Here is a 20,313-nt window from a genome sequence, read left to right as displayed (position 1 = left end):
GGGGGGGGGGTCGTGCTGGAAGGCCCTGCCTGATGTCACGCAGCACGGGGAGCGGTGAGCCGAGCAAGGGCCCTAGAGGGAAGCCCAGTACCTCCACAGGAGCGTCCCTCCTGGGGGCTGATGTCCCAGACGTGAGCATGTGTTCAGACGTGAGCACGTGTTACCCCGTCTGGGGTGGAGAAGAGCGAGCACACGACCGCCATTCTTACCCAGCGATTCAGGGCATCACACGAGTGTCTTTCCCGGCTGACTGCCGAAGGTGCCATGTTGGGCACAGGGATGCCTTTAAGCACTGGATCTGACACCAGAACACAGAAAGGGGATTCACCTTCTAGAAACACAGCTCCATACACAGCCCTCAAACCTTATTTCACTGAGCTCCCAACAGAACCCAAGAGAGAAGTCTCAAATATTACAGAAATTAAAATGTCTACCTCACAATAAGTGGGTAAACAAAACATGGTGTATACATACAACGTAGTGTTACTCATCTTTAAAAAAGCAAGGAAATTCTCTCACAAGCTCAATATGGATGAACCCTGAGGACATTACACTAAGTGAAATAAGCCAGTTACAAAGACTCATGCCGCATGACTCCATGGGTATGAGGTACCCACAGGAGTCGAACTCAAGAGACAGTAGGTAGATGGTGGTTGCCAGGGGCTGGGAGGGAGGACGGAAATGGGGAGTTAGTGTGTAATGAGTATGGAGTTTCAGTTTTGCAAGATGTAAATGTTCTGGAGAGCTGCTGGACAATAATGTGGATATATTTAACCCTACTGAACTATACACACAAGATGGTAAACTTTTTTTTTTTACAACTAAAATTTCTTGAAAATGTGTATCTTAAGCTTCCACAACTTTTTTCCTCATGAAAAATATAATGCTTGAATATAGTCTCACAAATAGAATTCTTAATTTCATTTAAGAAGTCTTTTTTTCGGGGTCCTGGGATCGAGCCCTGCATCAGGCTCCCTCCTCAGTGGGAAGCTGCTTCTCCCTCTGCCTGCTGCTCCCCCTGCTTGTACTCTCTCTCTCTGACAAATAAATAAAACCTTTAAAAAAAAAAACAAAAAGTCTTTCTTTCAAGAACTTTGAGAGGAAATGAAAGTATAACATTTTAAGTTACCAACTAGTCTATCAACCACTGTGCGAGGTAAATCAGGGAACCCAAGAGCACCCAGAGTGGGCCTCACAACAGAATTATCCTCCTTTCATTCAAATGGTCTGGGTGCCTGCTTGTGCCAGGTGCTGTGCTGGGCACGTGGGATATAAGGCAGACAAGGTTTCTGGCATCCTGCTGTTTGTATTCTATTGAAGAAACACTGTAAAGAAAGAAATGAAATCACCATATACTGTTGCTAGCTAGAGCCATGAAAAAAGGTAGGGACTCTGATACAGTCGCTTTAGACAGGACAGACAGGAAAGGCCTCTCTGAGGAGGCTGGACATTACGGAGACCTGAATGGTGACAGGGAGCCAGCCAGAAGAAGAGTGAAGGCAATGTGCTTGAGGCAAAGGGAACAGCAAGTGCAAACGTCTTGCTCTAGGACAGTGCAGAATGTTCTAGAAACTCAGAGAAGACCAGTCTGACTAAAGCACAATGATCAAGAGAAGAGGTGGCCTAAAAGGAAGTCAGAGAAAATGGCAAAGGCTAGACCCCACAGGCCTCACAAGGTACAGAGCTTGGACTTAATTCAACAGAAATAGTAAGATACTGAAGGGTCTGGGCAGCGACAGGCCACAACGGGACTCCCACATGTACCACCACCCGCTCTGCATGCAGAGAATGGTCCCGAATGGGGCGTGTACAGTACACGGAGGTGAGAGGTCAGTTTGGTGGGGACCGTGGCTGTGTCCAGGTGAGAAAAACCTGGACTAGGGTGGGGGCGCTTGGGGCATCCTTTAAAAATAGCCTCAGGTCATTCCCAATCTCAACTGCCAATGTCTCTACTGTGTGTTTACATAGTATTTTAAACTACTTAAAAAAATAAACTGTGATAAGAACAAAAAAAAATAAAAGAGAGATTTAGGGGCCCTACCTCAGATACTGATTCACTAGGTTGTATATACATATGCATCCAGACCTCTCTTTTCAAGGGACTCTTACCCACTCATTCTAACACGAGTCCAGGGACTGGCATTTGGAAACCACTGGTTCGATCACAGGAAACTACCAGTAAAATGCTAAGGCATTTAGGCCGGGAGTTTTTGTGAAAATTATTATTACTATTTTTGGATAGACAGCAAACATGCACAAGAGTGGAGGGAGGGAGGGACCGAAGGAGAGGGAGAGAATTTTAAGCAGGCTCTACACCCCGGGGGGAGATCATGACCTGCGCCAAAATCAGGTGCCCTGAAAATTGTTAACATTTTCTGAAACAATGACTGAAGATTTTAGCAGGCAAGATATTTTAGACTCTATCTGTTGAAATGGTTTAAAATTCAAAGCCCTTAAACAGAAGTACAAAAATAACTCTTTTTAGAATCCCTTACCTGAACCCGGTAATTCCTGGAAAAACCTGAACACCACTACTGGAGAGCTGAGCTCATCTTCCACCTGAAAAATCAATCTGATATTACCAAGTAACACTAAACCCCAACACCTGCAAAATAAAACGGAGTTTGGAAAAACAGGCTAGAGATAAGCGTATTTTCTTAACACATAAAATTCATTTCAGTTGCTACAGAAACAACAATCAAGGGTTTAGTAAAATTCCTAGAAATAACTCTAAGCCGGTTCTAAAAATACACTGCCCCTGAATTATAACATCTGACACTGGCATGCTGAAATTAAAGCAGGAGGTAACTATAATAATAAACATAAGCCTGCCATCAAAGATCAAAGGAGGCAAGGAAAAAGTATAACCAGAATCAGTGTTGGGAGAGCTAAGCTTTCAAGAATCTAGAAATTATGCTAACTCAAGCAGGACTGACTGCAAATTTTTTTTAGATTTTAGAGAGAAAGCTGGGGGGGGGGGGGTGTCAGGGAGGTGGGAAGAATACACTCCATGCCCAGTGTGGCGCCCGACACGGGGCTCAATCTCACGACTCTTGAGATCATGACCTGAGCCAAAACCAAGAGTTGGACACCTAACCGACCGAGCCACCCAGCTGGGTGCCCCTGACTGCAACATATATTATATTCACAGACATAGTATTCTTCTCACTTTGTAAATCTCTCAGAACAGGATGTAAGTCCTGCTGGCAAGAAGATAAACACAGTCTAGAGCTTCTGAAGCCTCATATTTTCTCAATCACTGAAACGGTCCTTATATTCGGGAACAGGGGTCAGATGACTAACTTCATTAATGGATTTCATTACAGACAAAAACATTCACTGCATTAAGATAAGCCAGCATGAAGTTCATGCTCACCATTGAACAAACACACAGCTGGCCCTCAGCTCCACCACAGGGTCAGGATACAAAGGGAACAGCAATGCCCTTGACAGAATATGACACACAGGGACAGAAGATCTCTGAGCATTCAACAATTCTAGTCATAAAACCTATTTTCCAGGGCGCCTGAGTGGCTCAGTTGGTTAGGCGTCTGCCTTCAGCTCGGGTCATGATCCCAGGGTCCTGGGATCGAGCCCCGCGTTGGGCTCCCTGCTCAGAGGGGAATCTGTTTCTCCCTCTCCCTCAGCCCTTCCCCCTGCTCGTGTTCTCTCAAATAAATAAAATCTTTAAAAACAACAACAACAAAACCCTCAAACCTATCTTCCAAGGCTCTGCAGATGAGGTCTCCATGACAGAAATGCTAATGTGCAGGGGCACCTGGGTGGCTCAATCGTTAAGCATCTGCCTTTGGATGTGATTCAGAGCAAGCAAGATGTGTATCCAATCTACCAACTTATTGAGCTGGTTCCTGTGCTCACCTATCATCTCCTTTGACTTTCACATAAACAAATAAATCTATTAATACTTGTAAAGCTGGAGGGGCTTAATACCTAAATAGAATGGAGTAAACCCAAGAAGGAAACAGAAACAAAAGCAACAAAATTCTACAGCCATTCCCCCATCCTCACTTAGGATAAGGCAGGATGATCTGAGTGCCGAGACTTCTATATATAGTTTAATACAGTCTTTGGTTTCCTATTTCTTTGAGCTTGGTGGTCTCAAATGTCAGTGCATGAGAAATACTGTCCAGGGTTATGTACACAGAATTCTGCTTCTAGCACATGGCAGACTGAAATGCTGGATTAAATATCCTGATAACCAAAAAAACTTTTAAACCACGGCTAGGCTCACAAAAACAGTATATCTAGAAAGAAGAGAAAGCAAAGAATATTGTTGGCTGAGCAGGGGCTGGAGGGAGGGGAGCAGGTATGGGAACCTGGCTTTAACATCTAGAGTCTTTAGGCCCATGTGCGGATGGCAGTAAAGGGCACATAAATCCGGGACCCTTGAAGGATGCTCCAGGTGAAAAGAGGGAGAGAAAAACCACCCGCTGACCAGCAAGAGGGCTTACTGCCACATGAGGCTCTGTCTACAGAGGGAGAAAAAAATTCTCTCATGAGAGAGCAAAGCATCAGGTAGGTGTGCACCACAGCGGGCTTGATGTCCCATGTGGCGCAGGAGTCCTAAAGCTGTGGAACTGACAGAGACGGACCTGGGCCAGTCACACAGGCAAAAACATCTAGCCCTCAGTGACAGGTTATGACACATCCACACAGGCAGGAGTCAGCAGACATGGTCCAGGGGTGATCCAAGAACGGAAATACTAAAGCAACAATCAGAAATTCAGAAATAGACGATAACAACCATGCTCAAATAGAAAAATGAAGACCAGAAACAATTAAAAAAAAAAAAAAAAAAGACCGAAAAGGAGGCACCGACTTGAATAAGAACTAGAAAGAACATGCCAGAAGGCAGAAGTTGTCACCGAAAGTAAAAACCCAGCGAATGGCTGATGCAGATGCCAGGCAGCTCAGGAGCAAAGAAAGGCCTGGAGCAGCTCACGAGGCAGCAGCAGCAGAGGCAGCGCTGGGACGAGTCAGAGGGGTGCATGGCACACGGAGCGGCAAGGTTCACTATGCTGCCAACTCAAGGTCCAGAGGTGAGACCGGAGAAAGAGGTCATATCTGCAAAAACAAACTTGACACAATTGATCAGGGGGAAGAAAAAAAAGAACCCTCAAGTTTAATAAGCCCAAGTCCAAGCAGGAGTTTTAGAAAATCCGAGGATTTTCGACCACGGTCGAAGGAGCAGGACCCTAAGGACGGAGACGATCTTAAGGCCAGCAGACATGTAAGCGGAGCCCGGGGGCATTCTGCGGTTTTTTTTCAGGGGCAAGGGTGAAACATTAGAACCCCCCCCTCCGCCCCGGAGGTGCCCAGGAGAGGCAGGCAGACAGCCCACGACTCGGCTGCTGGGAGGACGGGCACCGGCCCACGGACCCAGCAGCTGCCCCAGGCCTCCCAGCAGTGGGAAGGGGCCCGGGGCTGCTGAGCCCGGAAGCGCGTCTATGCTGCAGACACAGCTCGTCTCCAACACCCTGGCTTCAAGTCCCGGCCCTGCCACCTACTATGATGAGACTCGGGACACGTAACCACAGTGAAGAGAGACAGAAGTAACATCACTCCACTGCAGTGACATCCCGTGAGGACTCAATGACTGGGGATCTATGGGAACACCACACAAAAACTGTGGCAAGAACAAAAGCCATTTAATAATGACCAGGATTTTGTGATGCCCTAAAATCTTCACTTGCTTTTTCATACATTATCTAATCTGCCCTTTGTAACAAGTCCCTGAAGCAGGACAAATACTAAGTTCTCCTGAAAACCAACCGGGGACAGAATGGCCCACTGGTTCAGAACACAGGCCTTGCGGTGTGAATCCCAGCTCCACAGCGTCCTAGCCGTGTGGTCCGAGCAAGTCACTGAACTGCTCTGGTACTGCTTCCTCACCAGCAAGGAGGAGACAGCCACTGTGACCCACTCACAGATTAGATTTATTCATTCACACTTAAATACCTACTCTGGGCCAAATACTAAACTTGGCACACTATGAAAAAACCAAAAGACAAAAGTCCCCGCCTATACAAAGCTTCTACAAAGAAAGACAAGGAACACACAGTCTCAGGTACTAAGAACTGCAATGAAGGACACACCCAGGGGACAGAGTGATGGACAGTGGCAGGGCTGGCTCACATAGGACAGCCAGGCAAGGCCTCTCTGAAGACATGATATTTGGTGGGTTTTTTGGTTGTTTTTAAGATTTATTTATTTGAGAGAGAGAGTGTGAGTGAGCAGGGGAGGGGCAGCGGGAGAGGAAGAGAGAGAATCCTCAAGCAGACTCCCTGCTGAGCAGGGAGCCCAATGCAGGGCTTGATCCCAGGACCCTGAGATCATGACCTGAGCTGAAATCAAAAGTCGGATGCTCAACTGACTGAGCCATCCAGGCGCCCCTGAAGACATGATATTTGAACTAAGATCTGAAGGGTAAGAAATGAGTCTTGAAAAGAATGGAAAGGAACAGCGCTTCCAGCGAGAAGGAAGAGCAGACATGCAGGGGACTACGGTGAGGGGTAAATGAGAGAACCCCCGTGCTCAGCGCTGTGCACGGCACGCAGCACGCATCTCACACCCAGCAGCTGTGATGAAGGCTGTTACCGAAGCCTCAGTGCTGCAAGGGGTTGGCCGGTGGTTGTACCTTTCCTGAGAAAAGCATCCACTGGAGGGAGGGATGGAGCAGGGTTCCCTGGCTTTACACAGATGCCCCAAACCCACTGGTGATTAACCAGCACCAGCAGAATCTCCCAGCTTGGAGGAGGAGGAGGGAGAGAGGACACGAGAGCCCAAGTGGGCTCAGTGAGGGAGGGACAGAAAGTCCACTGGCCCAGCACTGCCTTGATTCCTGCCATCTTGCTCATGCTAGTCCATAGTCTGGGCTTCTCTGTTTACTAAAGGAGTCCAACCAACATACCTTCACTGACAACTGAGCTCACAGGCTTAGGCAGTTGAGAGAATGACTCAATGTCACAGGGCCTCGGTGGTATGGCTGAAATGAGAACCCAAGTCTCCTGACTTACATGCATCCCTCTGCTTCTCCAATGGGCCACTCTCCTCTTCCAAACTAGAACTTGGGTCATCTCAGGTCAACTGAATAGGCTCCAAACTCCTACTCTGAAGGCAATGACGAGCAGCCCCCCTCTCAGGCACTTAAAGCAAACTGTGTACTAAAACGGAAATCAACGCTATTAACTTGAACCCCAAATTAACTCACGTATTAGTTTTGCACTTAATTGTGTAATGCAGCACCCAGTGACCCTGTTTAAATTAGAATCTGACCTATATTTTCTGAAATTCTAAAATACAATGAAGCAAAACATGAAAACATTCAAGCCTGAACTGATACTTGGTTATTAGCCCTGCTAAATCCTCATCTCCTTGTCCAGTAATTACCCCAAGACAGCACTCTCTGATAAGAGTCTGGCATCTTTTAGGGAGATACCAGGGGAAGACAAGAGCAAGATCACGTGCTTATCTTTTCCTTACTCCCCACTCTGTGCAAATGAAAATTCTAGTGTCAGGTTTCAGAAAAAGTCATCCAAAACACTGTGAGAGACAAAATGACTTTTCATATCAGGAAGATGGGTGTTTTAAAATCACTGGTCAGGTGGTCAACAGTGTTTGTGCATTTCTAAATTTTAACAGAATAAAATTACAAATGATTATATGAAAAGCACCAAAGGGGTTCAGCAAATGGTACAAATTTCTGGGGTTTGTGCTTTCTGTAGAGGTAGGTCATCAGGATGTGCATGATTCTCATCCAAAGAATGTGGTTTTACTAGAATTGTCACAATTACACTGAAATGCATCAAATCTGGAGATCATTCTAACTTGAACTTAAGCTATTTACTTCAAAAACAGATCAAATTATATACTGTACCAAGATTTTGATGTGGTTCACTTTCTTCAAACTTTCTTGTAACCGTTGACTCTGCAAAAGAGAAACAACAGCTTGTGATTACCGTAATTTCATTAAATTATATGTATTTAATAATTACTTATCATAATTTCACTAGGTCAACATAACATATTAAGAAATGGTTTTCAGGAGGATTTTTGCAGGCCTGCAAACAAGGATCTCAGGCAGATAAAGCCGTCTGTCACCTGGTGACTCCTCAGGTAGGCTGCCAATTCTTGCTTTTCAACAACTGCAAACATTCCCCGATCTTTCAGTTGCAAGTTACATGCAGTGCTTCCAGAAAAGCTTTTTCTAATAAGACATATGTGAATTTGTCATATTAGCAACATAAGTCATTCATTCTTTCAAAACCTACTCAGTACATGGCCACAAATGCAAAAACCAACTACTATACCAAACTAAAAAGCTTCCGCACAGCAAAGGAAACCACCATCAATATGAAAAGTCAGCCTACTGAATGGGAGGAGATATTTGCAAATAATTTACCTGACAAGGAGTTAATGTCCGAAATATATACAACTCCTACAACTCAAGAGCAAAAAACTAAAATCTGATTAAACAATGGGAAGAAGATCTGAATAGAGATTTTTTTCCCAAAGAAGATATCCAGATGAAGAGACACATGAAGAGATGCTCAGTATCACTTATCATCAGGGAAATGCAAATCAAAACCACAATGAGATATCACCTCACACCTGTCAGAATGGCTAGTATCAAAGAGAAAAGAAGTAACAAATGTGGGCAAGAATGTGGAGAAAAGGGAACCCCAGAGCACTATTGGTAGGAAAGCAAACTGGCATAGCCCCTATGGAAAAGAGTATGGAGGTTCCTCAAAAATTTAAAAATAGAACCACCTTATGATTCAGCAATTCCACATCTGGGTATTTATCCAAACAAAGCAAAAACACCAATTTGAAAAGATATCTGCACCCCCTCCCCCATGTTCACTGCAGCATTATTTACAATAGCCAAGATAGAGAAACAACTTGAGTGTCCATCAATGGATGGATGAATAAATAAAATGTGGTATGTAATATGCATACACAAGGAAGTATTATTCACCATAAAAAAGAATGAAATCTTGCCATTTGTGACAACATGAATGGACCTTCAGGACATTATGCTTGCTAAGTGAAATAAATCAGAAAGAGAAAGACAAATAGTGTATGATATCACTTATATATGGAATCTAAAACAAAACAAAAAACCCCACAAGCTCATAACTCCCAGACAGACTGGTGGCTGCCAGAGGCAGGGGGTGGGAGGTGGGAAAAATGGGTAAAGGTGGCTTAAAGATACAAATCTCCAGTTGTAAAGTAAGTCAGTCACAGGGATGTCATGTTCAGCATGGTGACTACAGTTCATAACACTATACTGCATATCTGAAAATTGCTAAGAGTAAATCTTAAAAGTCCTCATCACAAGAGAAAATAATTCCGTAATAATGTATGGTGACATGTGCTAACTGGTCTTGTAACTGTGGTGATTATTTCCCAATATACACAAATATTGACTCATCGTGTTGTACACCTGAAACTGATATAATGTTATATGCCAATTAAAGCTCAAAAAAACCCCACAGAACTACTGAGTGCAAATATGCGCAAGACACAGAACCTGATTCTGGGGAAGGAAGAGCAAAGATAAATGAGGAGCTGTTCAGAGCATGGGGTGGGTCTGGAATAAGCACATCTGAGTTCAAAATCTCACCTGTGGGACAAGGAGTAAGTCCATCTGCCACTTACTAGCTATGACTTTGGACACCTTATTCAGCCTCTCTGTGCTTCAGGTCCCTCAATGATAAAATGAGGAGAGTAGCTATCTGACAGGGTTGTTGTGTCAGGTGCCTGGAAAGTCTCCAGAACACCGTGTGCATCACGTGTGTGTGATGACTTATCTCCTCATCATTCTACTGTTGTTGTTTTTTAAAGATTTATTTGACAGAGACACAGTGAGAGAGGGAACACAAGCAGGGGGAGTGGGAGAGGGAGAAGCAGGCTTCTTGCCGAGCGGGAGCCCGACGTGGGGTCGATCCCAGGACCCTGGGATCATGACCTAAGCCAAAGGCAGACGCTTAACGACTGAGCCACCCAGGCGCCCCTCATCGTTCTATTGTAATCTCAATCCGAGGTCTCTCATTATTGATGTGGGGATAAAAGAGCATCTACGTTATGGGGTTGGGATTCATTCATTCACAGTTATTTACTGAGTGTTAGACACTGGAAAACCCCTCATGAAAACTACTTCTTAGTATGCTGTCACCAGTGGACTTCATATCCTAGGAAGTGCAAATGAAACCGTGCATGCACAGTGCGCGGCATAGTGCTTTGCACTGAGCAAATACTAACTGCTTCCCAGGCAGATGAGGAGGACAATGACAACGAAGATGATGGGAGGAAGCCGAGGAGGAGGATAGAGATTTCTGCCCCCACGGATGGGCTAGGAGGCATGAACATACAGGTGACCACACGTGCTACATTTCCCGGCAGGTTCCCACATGCTGGGAGCAGCGGGGAGTCAGCGACAGGCCATCAGAGATGGTCAGCAGCCCTGTGACCAGCTACAGCGTTTGCTTGCAGGTAGACAGAGCTGCAGTGACCTCAAGGGTTTGGTAGTTAATGTCTCATTATCTTCCTGTGCTCTGTAAGCCAAAGGGAATTGCAGAGCCCTCCCCTGATGCCCAGACCTTCCCCAAAGTGACTAAGTTACCACGGAAATAAAGGCCTCCCCTTCTGAATAACCAAACCTCAAGACGTAAGCTGACAGTCCAGTGACAAAATTTTTTTTTAAATGTGCTTTTGTAAACCTAATGAACACAAATCTTGAAATTATCTCATGTAAAAATCAAACTACTTCATTTACAGTGTTTCTGCTGCATGAGAAAGGAGTGTTAGGATGCACGATCCTGACATTACAAACCCAAAGACAGCTGCTACAGTGACACAAAGATACGAATTTCCCCTAAACATAAAAATGTCACATGAGGAAGTACTGATTCCACAGAACACATTTAAAACAAAGATTTATTTTTAAATCCATCTGCATGTGATCAAGCACTACTGTGAGAGCCTTACACGTATGCGCTCATTCAGGCCTCCTAACAATCTCTTATTACATCACCCCCGTCTACCACGTAAGCCAACAGACTTAGAGAGGCGACGGCAAGCTTTCAGACTCAGCTCAAACTGCATAAACATGACTTTCTTTGCTTTCTAAACTAGAGCATAATGACACATTTTCACAAGAACGCCTCATATAGAAGGAGAATTATAGAACTGTCCCTAGAGCCTTGCCATTAGGGAGCCCAAGCCAGCTGGTATTAAAAACACGCAGCCCATCCACCATTAACCCCCAGTGGCCATATTTCCTTCCCCCTCAAGAGACAGGGGCCACATTTACCTCCCACCCCCTTTTGCTTCCTTCACTCCTTGGCTCTCATCTTGTGACTTCTTTTCTCATCCTATGCTGACATGGGCATTCATCTAATCTCATTTCATGTGGCCACAATTGCTGGGAGACCCCAGTAGTCCCTCCCAGAACTCCACACAGAAAATGTACGCATGCAATCTGCTTGCTTATGAGAAGCCAAATCCAGACAACAAGGTCATGGACGGTGGATGAGGCACTGAGGCAGTTTTCCATCACTGCTTTTGCCACAGAGTATCGGTGGCTCATTTATTTTTTATTTTTATTTCTGTAAAGATTTTTATTAATTTGACAGAAAGAGACACAGCAAGAGAGGGAACACAAGCAGGGGGAGTGGGAGAGGGAGAAGCAGGCTTCCCGCGGAGCAGGGAGCCCGATGCGGGGCTCGATCCCAGGACCCTGGGATCATGACCTGAGCCGAAGGCAGATGCTTAACGACTGAGCCACCCAGGCGCCCCTGGTGGCTCATTTAAACTTGAGGTTTCTACTCACCAGTTGGCAGGCATGCTTAATCCTCTCCACAATCCCATCGAGGCCCAAGTACTGTAAAGACAACCACAGTGGCAGGGCACGGAGTTTGTCTGCTGGCTTGTTTGATGTAAGACCGGCAACTAAAGTCTAAAAAAAGCCAATATGGTTTTAGCGATCAAAGCCAGTGAAGACACACAGCAGAATTATCTAGTTACCATTTCCTCTGCACTTAGTACAGTTCAGATGCTATGCCAGGCACTTGGCTTGCCTTATTCATCTGACCATCTAACGGCCCCATGAGGGAAGTATTCTAGACAACCTAGGTCAGAGAACTTGCTTTCAAGGGCTCACGGCTCAGGTGTGGCAAAGCCAGGATGAGAATCCAGATGGGTCGTGCTCCACGGCCAGAACTCTCAGGCACTCAAGAGGAAGCCCCTTCCAAGGCTGTTCTGAGTATCCTCAAACACCTGGCCACTATTGACTGAGCAAGACATTAACCGTTTTAGTAAGAATCACTTAAAGCTTATTTTGCATAGGCCTATCACTAACTGATCTACTCTTAAGAACCACTTCTTAGAAAAAGTATGTTACAACCTTCTAGACAATGGGGATCAAGAGCTTTAACTACTTTTAATAGTAACGTCACTTCTGGGGACATAGTCTAAGGAAATAATTTGAAATACAGAAAGATGCTCATTATTTTAGTAACAAAAATTTGAAAACATCCTAAAAGTTGACAAATGGAGAATGATTAAATTGCCGTATTTAAGTAACAGAATATTACACAGTCATAAAATATCATAAAAAGTTCCTCATACACATGGGGGCCTATGAGGAGAATAAAGAGAAAAACGTATACAGTATTGTTTCACTTACATTAGAAACATTTTTTTGATAAAAAAGTCACAGAACTGGCATTAAGGAAACTTTCCACTTTTTCCCTATTTTGCTCCCAGACTCACTAATGATTATTAGCCACTCCCCAGTCCCTCCCAGTGAGAGTGAGCTTACCAAGGCAGGATCGTCGTGTTTATAAAGGGTGACTGCAGGGACAGCCGGCAAACCCAGCCATGGACCCGGAGTCAGTGTCATGCTGTCACATTTGGTTGCAGCCTACCAGAGAGAAAACAACTTTTTGTTAGAGACCATCAGAATACAGTAAACCCAACACCCTCCTCCATTCATAAAAACATGAAAAGCCATCAGGAATTGTTTCTGTTTTTGTTTTTTTTTAAGTAGGCTCCATGCCCAGCACAGAGCCCAACATGAGGCTTGAACCCACGACCCTGAGATCAAGACTAGAGCCAAAATCAAGAGTTGGATGCTTAACCAACTGAGCCACCCAGGCGCGTTGGGGATTAAGTGATTTTAAATTCCTTCTTAAAAACACAGTATTTAGTAAATCAATCACATACCAGAACTGATGAGGAGACATAACCTAGAACCAAGGTTGCCAGATTCACACTGGAAAAAAAACACAAATTATTTATTGCTGCTTATTCACTAAGTTTATACTTAAAAAAAAAAAAAAAAAAAGCTGTGTTGTTTCAAGCTGACATTTTAAATGTCTTTCAGCCGGGTTATAAGTGTTTATATTAACAGAAAATGTGGCATATACCAATTTCAGCAAAACCTTGAAAATGCGCTTTAATCAAATGTGTTTCACGGGATATCACCTACTGATGTGATGTAATGGGTGTCTTGTTTTATATCTTTCATATAAAAGATTTTCTAGTCATCAACTCTTTCCCAGAGGGACAAAATAACCCAGCTCCTATGGCATGCTGGGGATGGATTTGTGGAGCGGCTGCCCCGTATCCTCCCCTAAGGCCTTCTGGGAAACCACCCCAATTTCCCCCAGGAGACCACAGCTTTGGGTGGAGGAGACACCTGCTCCAGAGGTGGGCAAATCACTGAAACTATGGAAGTGTTACATTTCCCTGGCCATGGTGATGGGCTCAGTAGGAGACTTTTGCTGGGACTTGTGACCCTCAGGACACAAACCTGGAAAGCAAGCTGGAGCCCCTGCAACTACTCTGCACCAAAATAGGAAAGTCTATCTATAAATGGAGGCACCAAAGAGGAAATTAGGCCAAGTGACTGGGGGAGAGGGTGGAGAGAGGAAGATGCTGAGCCCTGGCTGATGCTGTGCCTAAAATAATCCCAACACCATCTTTTTAGTTACATGAGCCAGTAAAATCTCTTCTCGCTCACCGCCACTTTGGGCTATTTTGTTACCTTTACTATGGAACCCAGTGAGCCTTTAGAGATAAATGTTACAAAAAGTAAGAGCCTGGATGCCCACTCTTGATGAGCACTGCATACAGGCCCACCACGGAGCCAACCTCACCCTCCACTCACCCCTCCACATGAAGCCATATGCCATACTGCTCACAGAGTTCTTTCAAACGTCCAATCTTATCTGTGTGCCCTACTGCCGCAGTTCCTAGGATAAAACACACAAAAAAGGATACTGAAAGCAACAAATACTTTCTGAGTCTTTACAGCATGATAAAAGCTTTTAAATACGTTATCTCTAAGAAGGAAGTAACATTCTGTTTTACTGAGATTTTCTATGTGAACCAGCTTAAAATCAACTTTTACAAGTTGGTTATTCAAATTCTGAAGTGTGCATATTCTCCATTTTATGTATGTATGTATAGAAGCAAGCTTGTTAATACTATTACTTAAAACCTCTATATGCCTTTTTCTATATACTTGATATTCCTTCAGGAGAAATATATTCAAGTCTCTCACTAAGATGGTGGGTTTGTCAACTTATACTTGTATTTTATCAATTTTTCCTCAGGTTTTCCTTTATATTTTTCAGTTACGTTCATTAGCATTCTTAACTACTATGTCTTAGTGGATTACATGAATTTATATAATTAGTGTGGAGTCTACTTATCTCACACTAACAAGGCTACAGTACTTTAGTTCTGTCGCTATGTGCCCAAGATACCCTTTTCCACACTTGCTTTTTGTCATTTTCTGGGTTATTTAGGTATGTTTATTCTAAGTGTACACAGATAAATTTGCAGGTTTTTTTTTTAACCCAATACAAGAGGTTCTTTGTTTTAATATGCTAAAGTCAGTTTAAATATACTGAATGCTTTAACCTGTCCCCTTGATGAATCTGTTTATGCTACAGGTTGGGTAGGCAGCTCCCTCTTCACAGAGCATAAGTAAAACGGAACTCGTGCATTCTCCCGACCATCCTAAACTTCCAGTTAACAGAATCCCACCTAATAAGGTTGCATATCCTCACCAACTGCCAACAAACACAACCAATGCAAGTGGTTCCTTTGCCGGGTTTAGGTCAATAAATCATTCATAACAGACTTTTGTATATAGAGTGAGGTAAGGGTTAAGGTTCAATTTTTTTTTTCCCATGTGGATATCCGCTAGTTCAAAGACCACTGGTGGAAAAGACCCACCTTTCTTTCCTTGAAATACCTTGGCATCTTTGTAACAAGTGACCCTATACATGTGAGTCTATTTCTAAACTCTACCGTCTTCAATTAATCCCACAGTGTCCTGATTATCTGCAGCTTTATATTAAGTCTAAAAGCCAGATAGCCTTTGAATTTTGTTCTTTGTCAAAATTATTTTGGCTATCTCTCACATCCTCTGTATTTCCATATAAATTTTAGAATCAGCTTATCAGCTTCTGTAAGAAATTGTAGCCTGCTGAAATTTTGATAGGGGCTGATCTGTACAATCTACAGATTAATTTGGGGAAATCAGACTTCATAATATTGAGTCTTTCCACAGGTGCATATCCTGTATCATTCCATTCATTTGGGTTTTCTTGAATTTCTCTCAGCAATATTTGTAGTTTTCAGTGTACAAATCTTGCATATATTTTGTTAAATTTATCCATAAAGTTTTCATTTTTTTGAATGGCATTTTTAATTCAATTTCAATGGTTCATTGCTGGTATACAGAAATCCTGCAACCCTTGATCAATTTGCTTATTGTTCTAATGGCTTTTCTGTAGTTTCCTTAGGACCTTCTAACTAGATAATAAGGCCATCTGCAAGTAAAGACAGTTAATTCTTTCTAGTATGTGTGTCATGTCATTATTTTCCTTGCCTTATGCACTGTCTAGAGCTTCAAGTACAATGCTGAATACAATGAGGGAAGCACAGCAGAAAGTAGTTGTTGAACTGCCATGCTCAAGGTGCACATTTAGGTATGACATTTTAAAATTCAATTTAGAAAAAAGGCACACGAGAGAGAAGTACTTACAACCTAAATGAGAAAGGACACACATCAACAAAGTAACTCCCCAAACCAACAATTAAAGGGAGTCTAAGGAGCCAAGTGTAGTATTACAATTCTCACACGATGCTGACACAAACTACCTTAAACGTGTGGTGCACAAACATTTCTTTAGACTTTTTTTTAGGCTAAGTACCTAGTCTTTCTCTCATATGTCTAAAATGGGAGATTCAGTTCATAATACCTACCAGCATTTGCTACAAGCAAAAGGGGCAGTTTTCCGCGTTCTATATCATCTTTAATCAGTTTCTCCAGGAAGGCAACATCCTAGGTGAAAAGGCAAACCACAAAAACATGAAGCAACGAGCATAAAAGCTATACAATAAAAAATTAGAACTTACAAAAGAAGCAGATGACTCTCAAAATCAATCATGCAAATCAGTAAGTCTTTTTTTTTTTTTTTTTTTTTTTAAGTAGGCTCCACACCCAGTGTGGAGCCCAACACGGGGCTTGAACTCATGACCCTGAGATCAAGACCTGAGCTACAATCAAAAGTTGGATGCTTAACCAACTGAGCCATCCAGGTGCCCCTCAATTCTTATTCCTTTTTTTTATAGAGATTTTATTTATTTATTTGAGAGAGAGAGAATGAGAGATAGAGAGCATGAGAGGGAAGAGGGTCAGAGGGAGAAGCAGACTCCCCGCTGAGCAGGGAGCCCGATGCGGGACTCAATCCCGGGACTCCAGGATCATGACCTGAGCTGAAGGCAGTCACTTAACCAACTGAGCCACCTAGGCGTCCTCAGTTCTTATTCTTGACCATTTTTCTATTTTCTCTAATCACAGAGATAAAAATCAAATAGTTTCCCTTGAAGACTAACTACAAAAATCAGTTAAATGAGATCAAAGTTAAAAACTGCATATATACAGGACAAATATTTCTCTAGTTTTAAATACTTACGTTTAAAGAAAATATTCTCTCAATCCCCCCCCCAAAATAGCCAAAAATTTATTTCTAGTATTACTCATTGATGTATCCAAACCAGAAGATCAAACTACCTTGGAAAAAGCACGGAACCCTAAAACCTATCCCTTTTGTTTCTGGCTTCAGTATGGGAAGGCTTAACACTTGAATGTCTAAAAATAAGCAGAATAGGGGGAGGGAGGGAAAAATAAAACAAGATGAAATCAGAGAGGGAGACAAACCATAAGAGACTCTTAATCATAGGAAACAAACTGAAGATTGCTGGAGGGGAGGTGGGTGGGGAATAGGGTAACTGGGTGACGGGCATTAAGGAGGGCACATGATGTAATGAGCCCTGGATGCTATATAAGACTGAGGAATCACTGAACTCTACCACTGAAACTAATAATACACTATGTTAATTTAATTTAAATTAAAAAAATTTTTAAATTTAAGAAAAAAAAAGCAGAATCCAATTCCAATCCCACATTTTTTTTTTAAAGATTTTATTTATTTATTTGAGAGAGAGAATGAGATAGAGAGAGAGAGAGCCCGAGAGGGAAGAGGGTCAGAGGGAGAAGCAGACTCCCTGCTGAGCAGGGAGCCCGATGCGGGACTCGATCCTGGGACTCCAGGATCATGACCTGAGCCGAAGGCAGTCGCTTAACCAACTGAGCCACCCAGGCACCTTCCAATCTCACATTTTTAAAAATCTGCCATTCACAAATCCAGATAACGATAACCTTTCAAAGGATGAGCTTTAGAAGAAATTTCTGGTGCTTAACTAGACTCCCATGTTTCTACTTAAAGCAGGTGATATAGTAATGACAAGATTCCTTAAGAGGCAGTTGTTTCTGACCTATATGCCAGCCAACCTTCATGGACATTCAAACCCGTAAGCACATATTATACAACAAGAAGATATAAGCGATAAATGAGCAAGCTAATAATTATCTGGAGGCCAGCAAACAGAATTCAGTTGAAAGGAAGATATGGTTTCAAAACACAATTCCATATTATTTTACAAACCAAAAAGACAACTCACCATCTGATGCTGGGATCCAAACATAGTGTTACATGGCACACGACATAAGCAGGGGAAGGGCAACCCGAGCTGCAAGAACAAACATACAATTTTGTAAGAAAGAGCTTTGTCACCATTCATTTATGCCCCCTAAAGAATGTGGCTCTAAGAAAAGTCACAATTACTCTTTTTTAAACAATCTCTCCTTAGGAACTCTTAATATTATAAACAGATGTTGAAGGACATCTAGAAAGTCAAGTTTAAAAAAAGGGTGGGGCGCCTGGGTGGCTCAGTTGGTTAAGCGACTGCCTTCGGCTCAGGTCATGATCCCGGAATCCCGGGATCGAGTCCCACATCGGGCTCCCTGCTGAGCAGGGAGTCTGCTTCTCCCTCTGACCCTACCCCCTCTTGGGCTCTCTCTCTCTCTCAAATAAATAAAATCTTAAAAAAAAAAAAAAAAGGTGAATTTCCAGGAGCAGAGATTCTTTTTTTAAAGATTTTATTTATTTATTTGGGAGAGTGCACACTCGTGAGACAGCACAAGCAGGGGAGTGGCAGAGGGAGAGAGAGAAGCAAGCTCCTGGCTGAGCAAGGAGCCTGATGCGGGGCTCAATCCCAGGACCCCAGGATCATGACCTGAGCCAAAGGCAGACACTTAACGGACTAAGCTACCCAGGCGCTGAGATTCTTTTAAGAAGATACAGACAATGTAATATTCTCTGTGTGGACGAAATAAGTAACTATCAACTCATGTTCTAAATGAGTAACTATCTTTGTTATATTCCAGAATATACCAAAAAATAAAAACACTTTTCCAAACCAAGAAATAACCAAGCTCTAAGCATTTTGAGAGATAATTTAGGATCCTTCCTCCAAGCATTAGTAATAAATAACACCAGCAAAAGGCATTCAAAGAACAGAATCTCATTTATGGATCCACCCACTCCCTAAGAAGCAATAAATATGGATCAGCAGATGTACATTTCTTAAAAGAAACGAAGTCAGTGTTATGAATGGAGATAGTAATTATCAAATAAATTTTTTTTAAAGATTTTATTTATTTGACAGAGAAAGACATAGCGAGAGAGGGAACACAAGCAGGGGGAGTGGGAGAGGGAGAAGCAGGTTTCCTGCAGAGCAGGGAGCCCAGTGTGGGGCTCAATCCCAGGACCCTGAGATCATGACCTGAGCCGAAGGCAGACGCTTAATGACTGAGCCACCCAGGCGCCCTCAAATAAATTTTATATTCTTTATTTTTAGCTTCCAAATCCTTGAGTTTATAGTTTTAGAAATTTTTAAACAGTTGCAGCATATTGTTCTGTGTAACTAAGACTTGGTAGCACCATTTCGAGACCAAAAATTTAATAAGCACACTTTCTTCCTTTTCTTTTTAAATAATGAAACTGAAGCCCAAGTAAAACACACAATAAAAAATAAAGAAGTTTAAAGTGAAAATGCCGGGGTGCCTGGGTGGCTCAGTTGTAAAGCATCTGCCTTCGGCTCAGGTCATGATCCCAGGGTCCTGGGATCGAGCCCCATGTCGGGCTCCCTGCTCGGCGGGAAGCCTGCTTCTCCCTCTCCCACTCTCCCTGCTTGTGTTCCCTCTCTCACTGTGTCTCTGTCAAATAAATAAATAAAATCTTCAAAAAAAATAAAAAAAGTGAAAATGCCCTCCCACCCCATAAGCCATCAAGCCACTACTGTTAAGAGGTTAGTATAAAACCTTCTAAATATTTTCTAAGTATTTATATATTTTTTTGGTATGAAAAACATATACATATACACTTTATTTTTTTAAAGCAAGTTCTGCGCCCAACGTAGGGCTTGAACTCACGACCCCAAGATCAAGAGTCGCATGCTCCACTGACTGAGCCAACCAGGCACCTCACACATAAACACTTTCAAAAACATGAATATGACCATCTTATATATATTTTGCCATCTGCCTTTCTCTTATTGAAATACCTTTATAAAGCTTTTTTTTTTTTTTTAAGTAAGTTCTACACTCAATGTGGGGCTTGAACTCATGACCCTGAGATCAGGAGTTGCATGCTCTTGTGACTGAGCCAGCCAGGTACACCCCCACCCCCATATGGAGTTTGAAGACTGGACTGCTGTCCCAAGACAACTTTGAGTCTATAAGAACCTGGCCTGTAGTAGATACTCAGGAAGTAATTTATTCCAGGTTCCTGTAAGGATATTATAAATCTGCTCATTCTATACACACTCAAAAAGAGGACATAAGGGGTGCCTGGTGGCTCAGCCAGT

The 20,313-nt window shown here is 43.0% G+C and overlaps 1 protein-coding gene across 4 annotated transcripts in view; it reads right to left on the bottom strand.

The window, feature by feature from the left end:
* Positions 1-20,313, bottom strand: part of PDXDC1 (pyridoxal dependent decarboxylase domain containing 1) — a 52,415-nt gene that overhangs the window by 8,053 nt on the left and 24,049 nt on the right. For all 4 annotated transcript variants that reach the window (XM_073899465.1, XM_073899466.1, XM_025855604.2 and 1 more), the window contains 9 exons: positions 18,067-18,135; positions 16,306-16,384; positions 14,195-14,279; positions 13,249-13,297; positions 12,845-12,946; positions 11,855-11,980; positions 7,898-7,948; positions 2,496-2,559; positions 210-298 (listed from right to left, as the gene is read on the bottom strand). In XM_073899465.1, coding sequence (XP_073755566.1) covers positions 210-298; positions 2,496-2,559; positions 7,898-7,948; positions 11,855-11,980; positions 12,845-12,946; positions 13,249-13,297; positions 14,195-14,279; positions 16,306-16,384; positions 18,067-18,135 — 714 coding nt within the window. The remainder of the gene's footprint in view (positions 1-209; positions 299-2,495; positions 2,560-7,897; positions 7,949-11,854; positions 11,981-12,844; positions 12,947-13,248; positions 13,298-14,194; positions 14,280-16,305; positions 16,385-18,066; positions 18,136-20,313) is intronic.

The sequence above is a fragment of the Callorhinus ursinus genome, unplaced genomic scaffold, assembly GCF_003265705.2.
Source record: "Callorhinus ursinus isolate GAN/ISIS: 27379988/994484 unplaced genomic scaffold, GSC_fseal_2.0 scaffold13, whole genome shotgun sequence".
Taxonomy (NCBI): domain Eukaryota; kingdom Metazoa; phylum Chordata; class Mammalia; order Carnivora; family Otariidae; genus Callorhinus; species Callorhinus ursinus.
The sequence above is the reverse complement of the archived record's forward strand: the minus strand, read 5'-3'. Positions and strand labels throughout refer to the sequence as shown.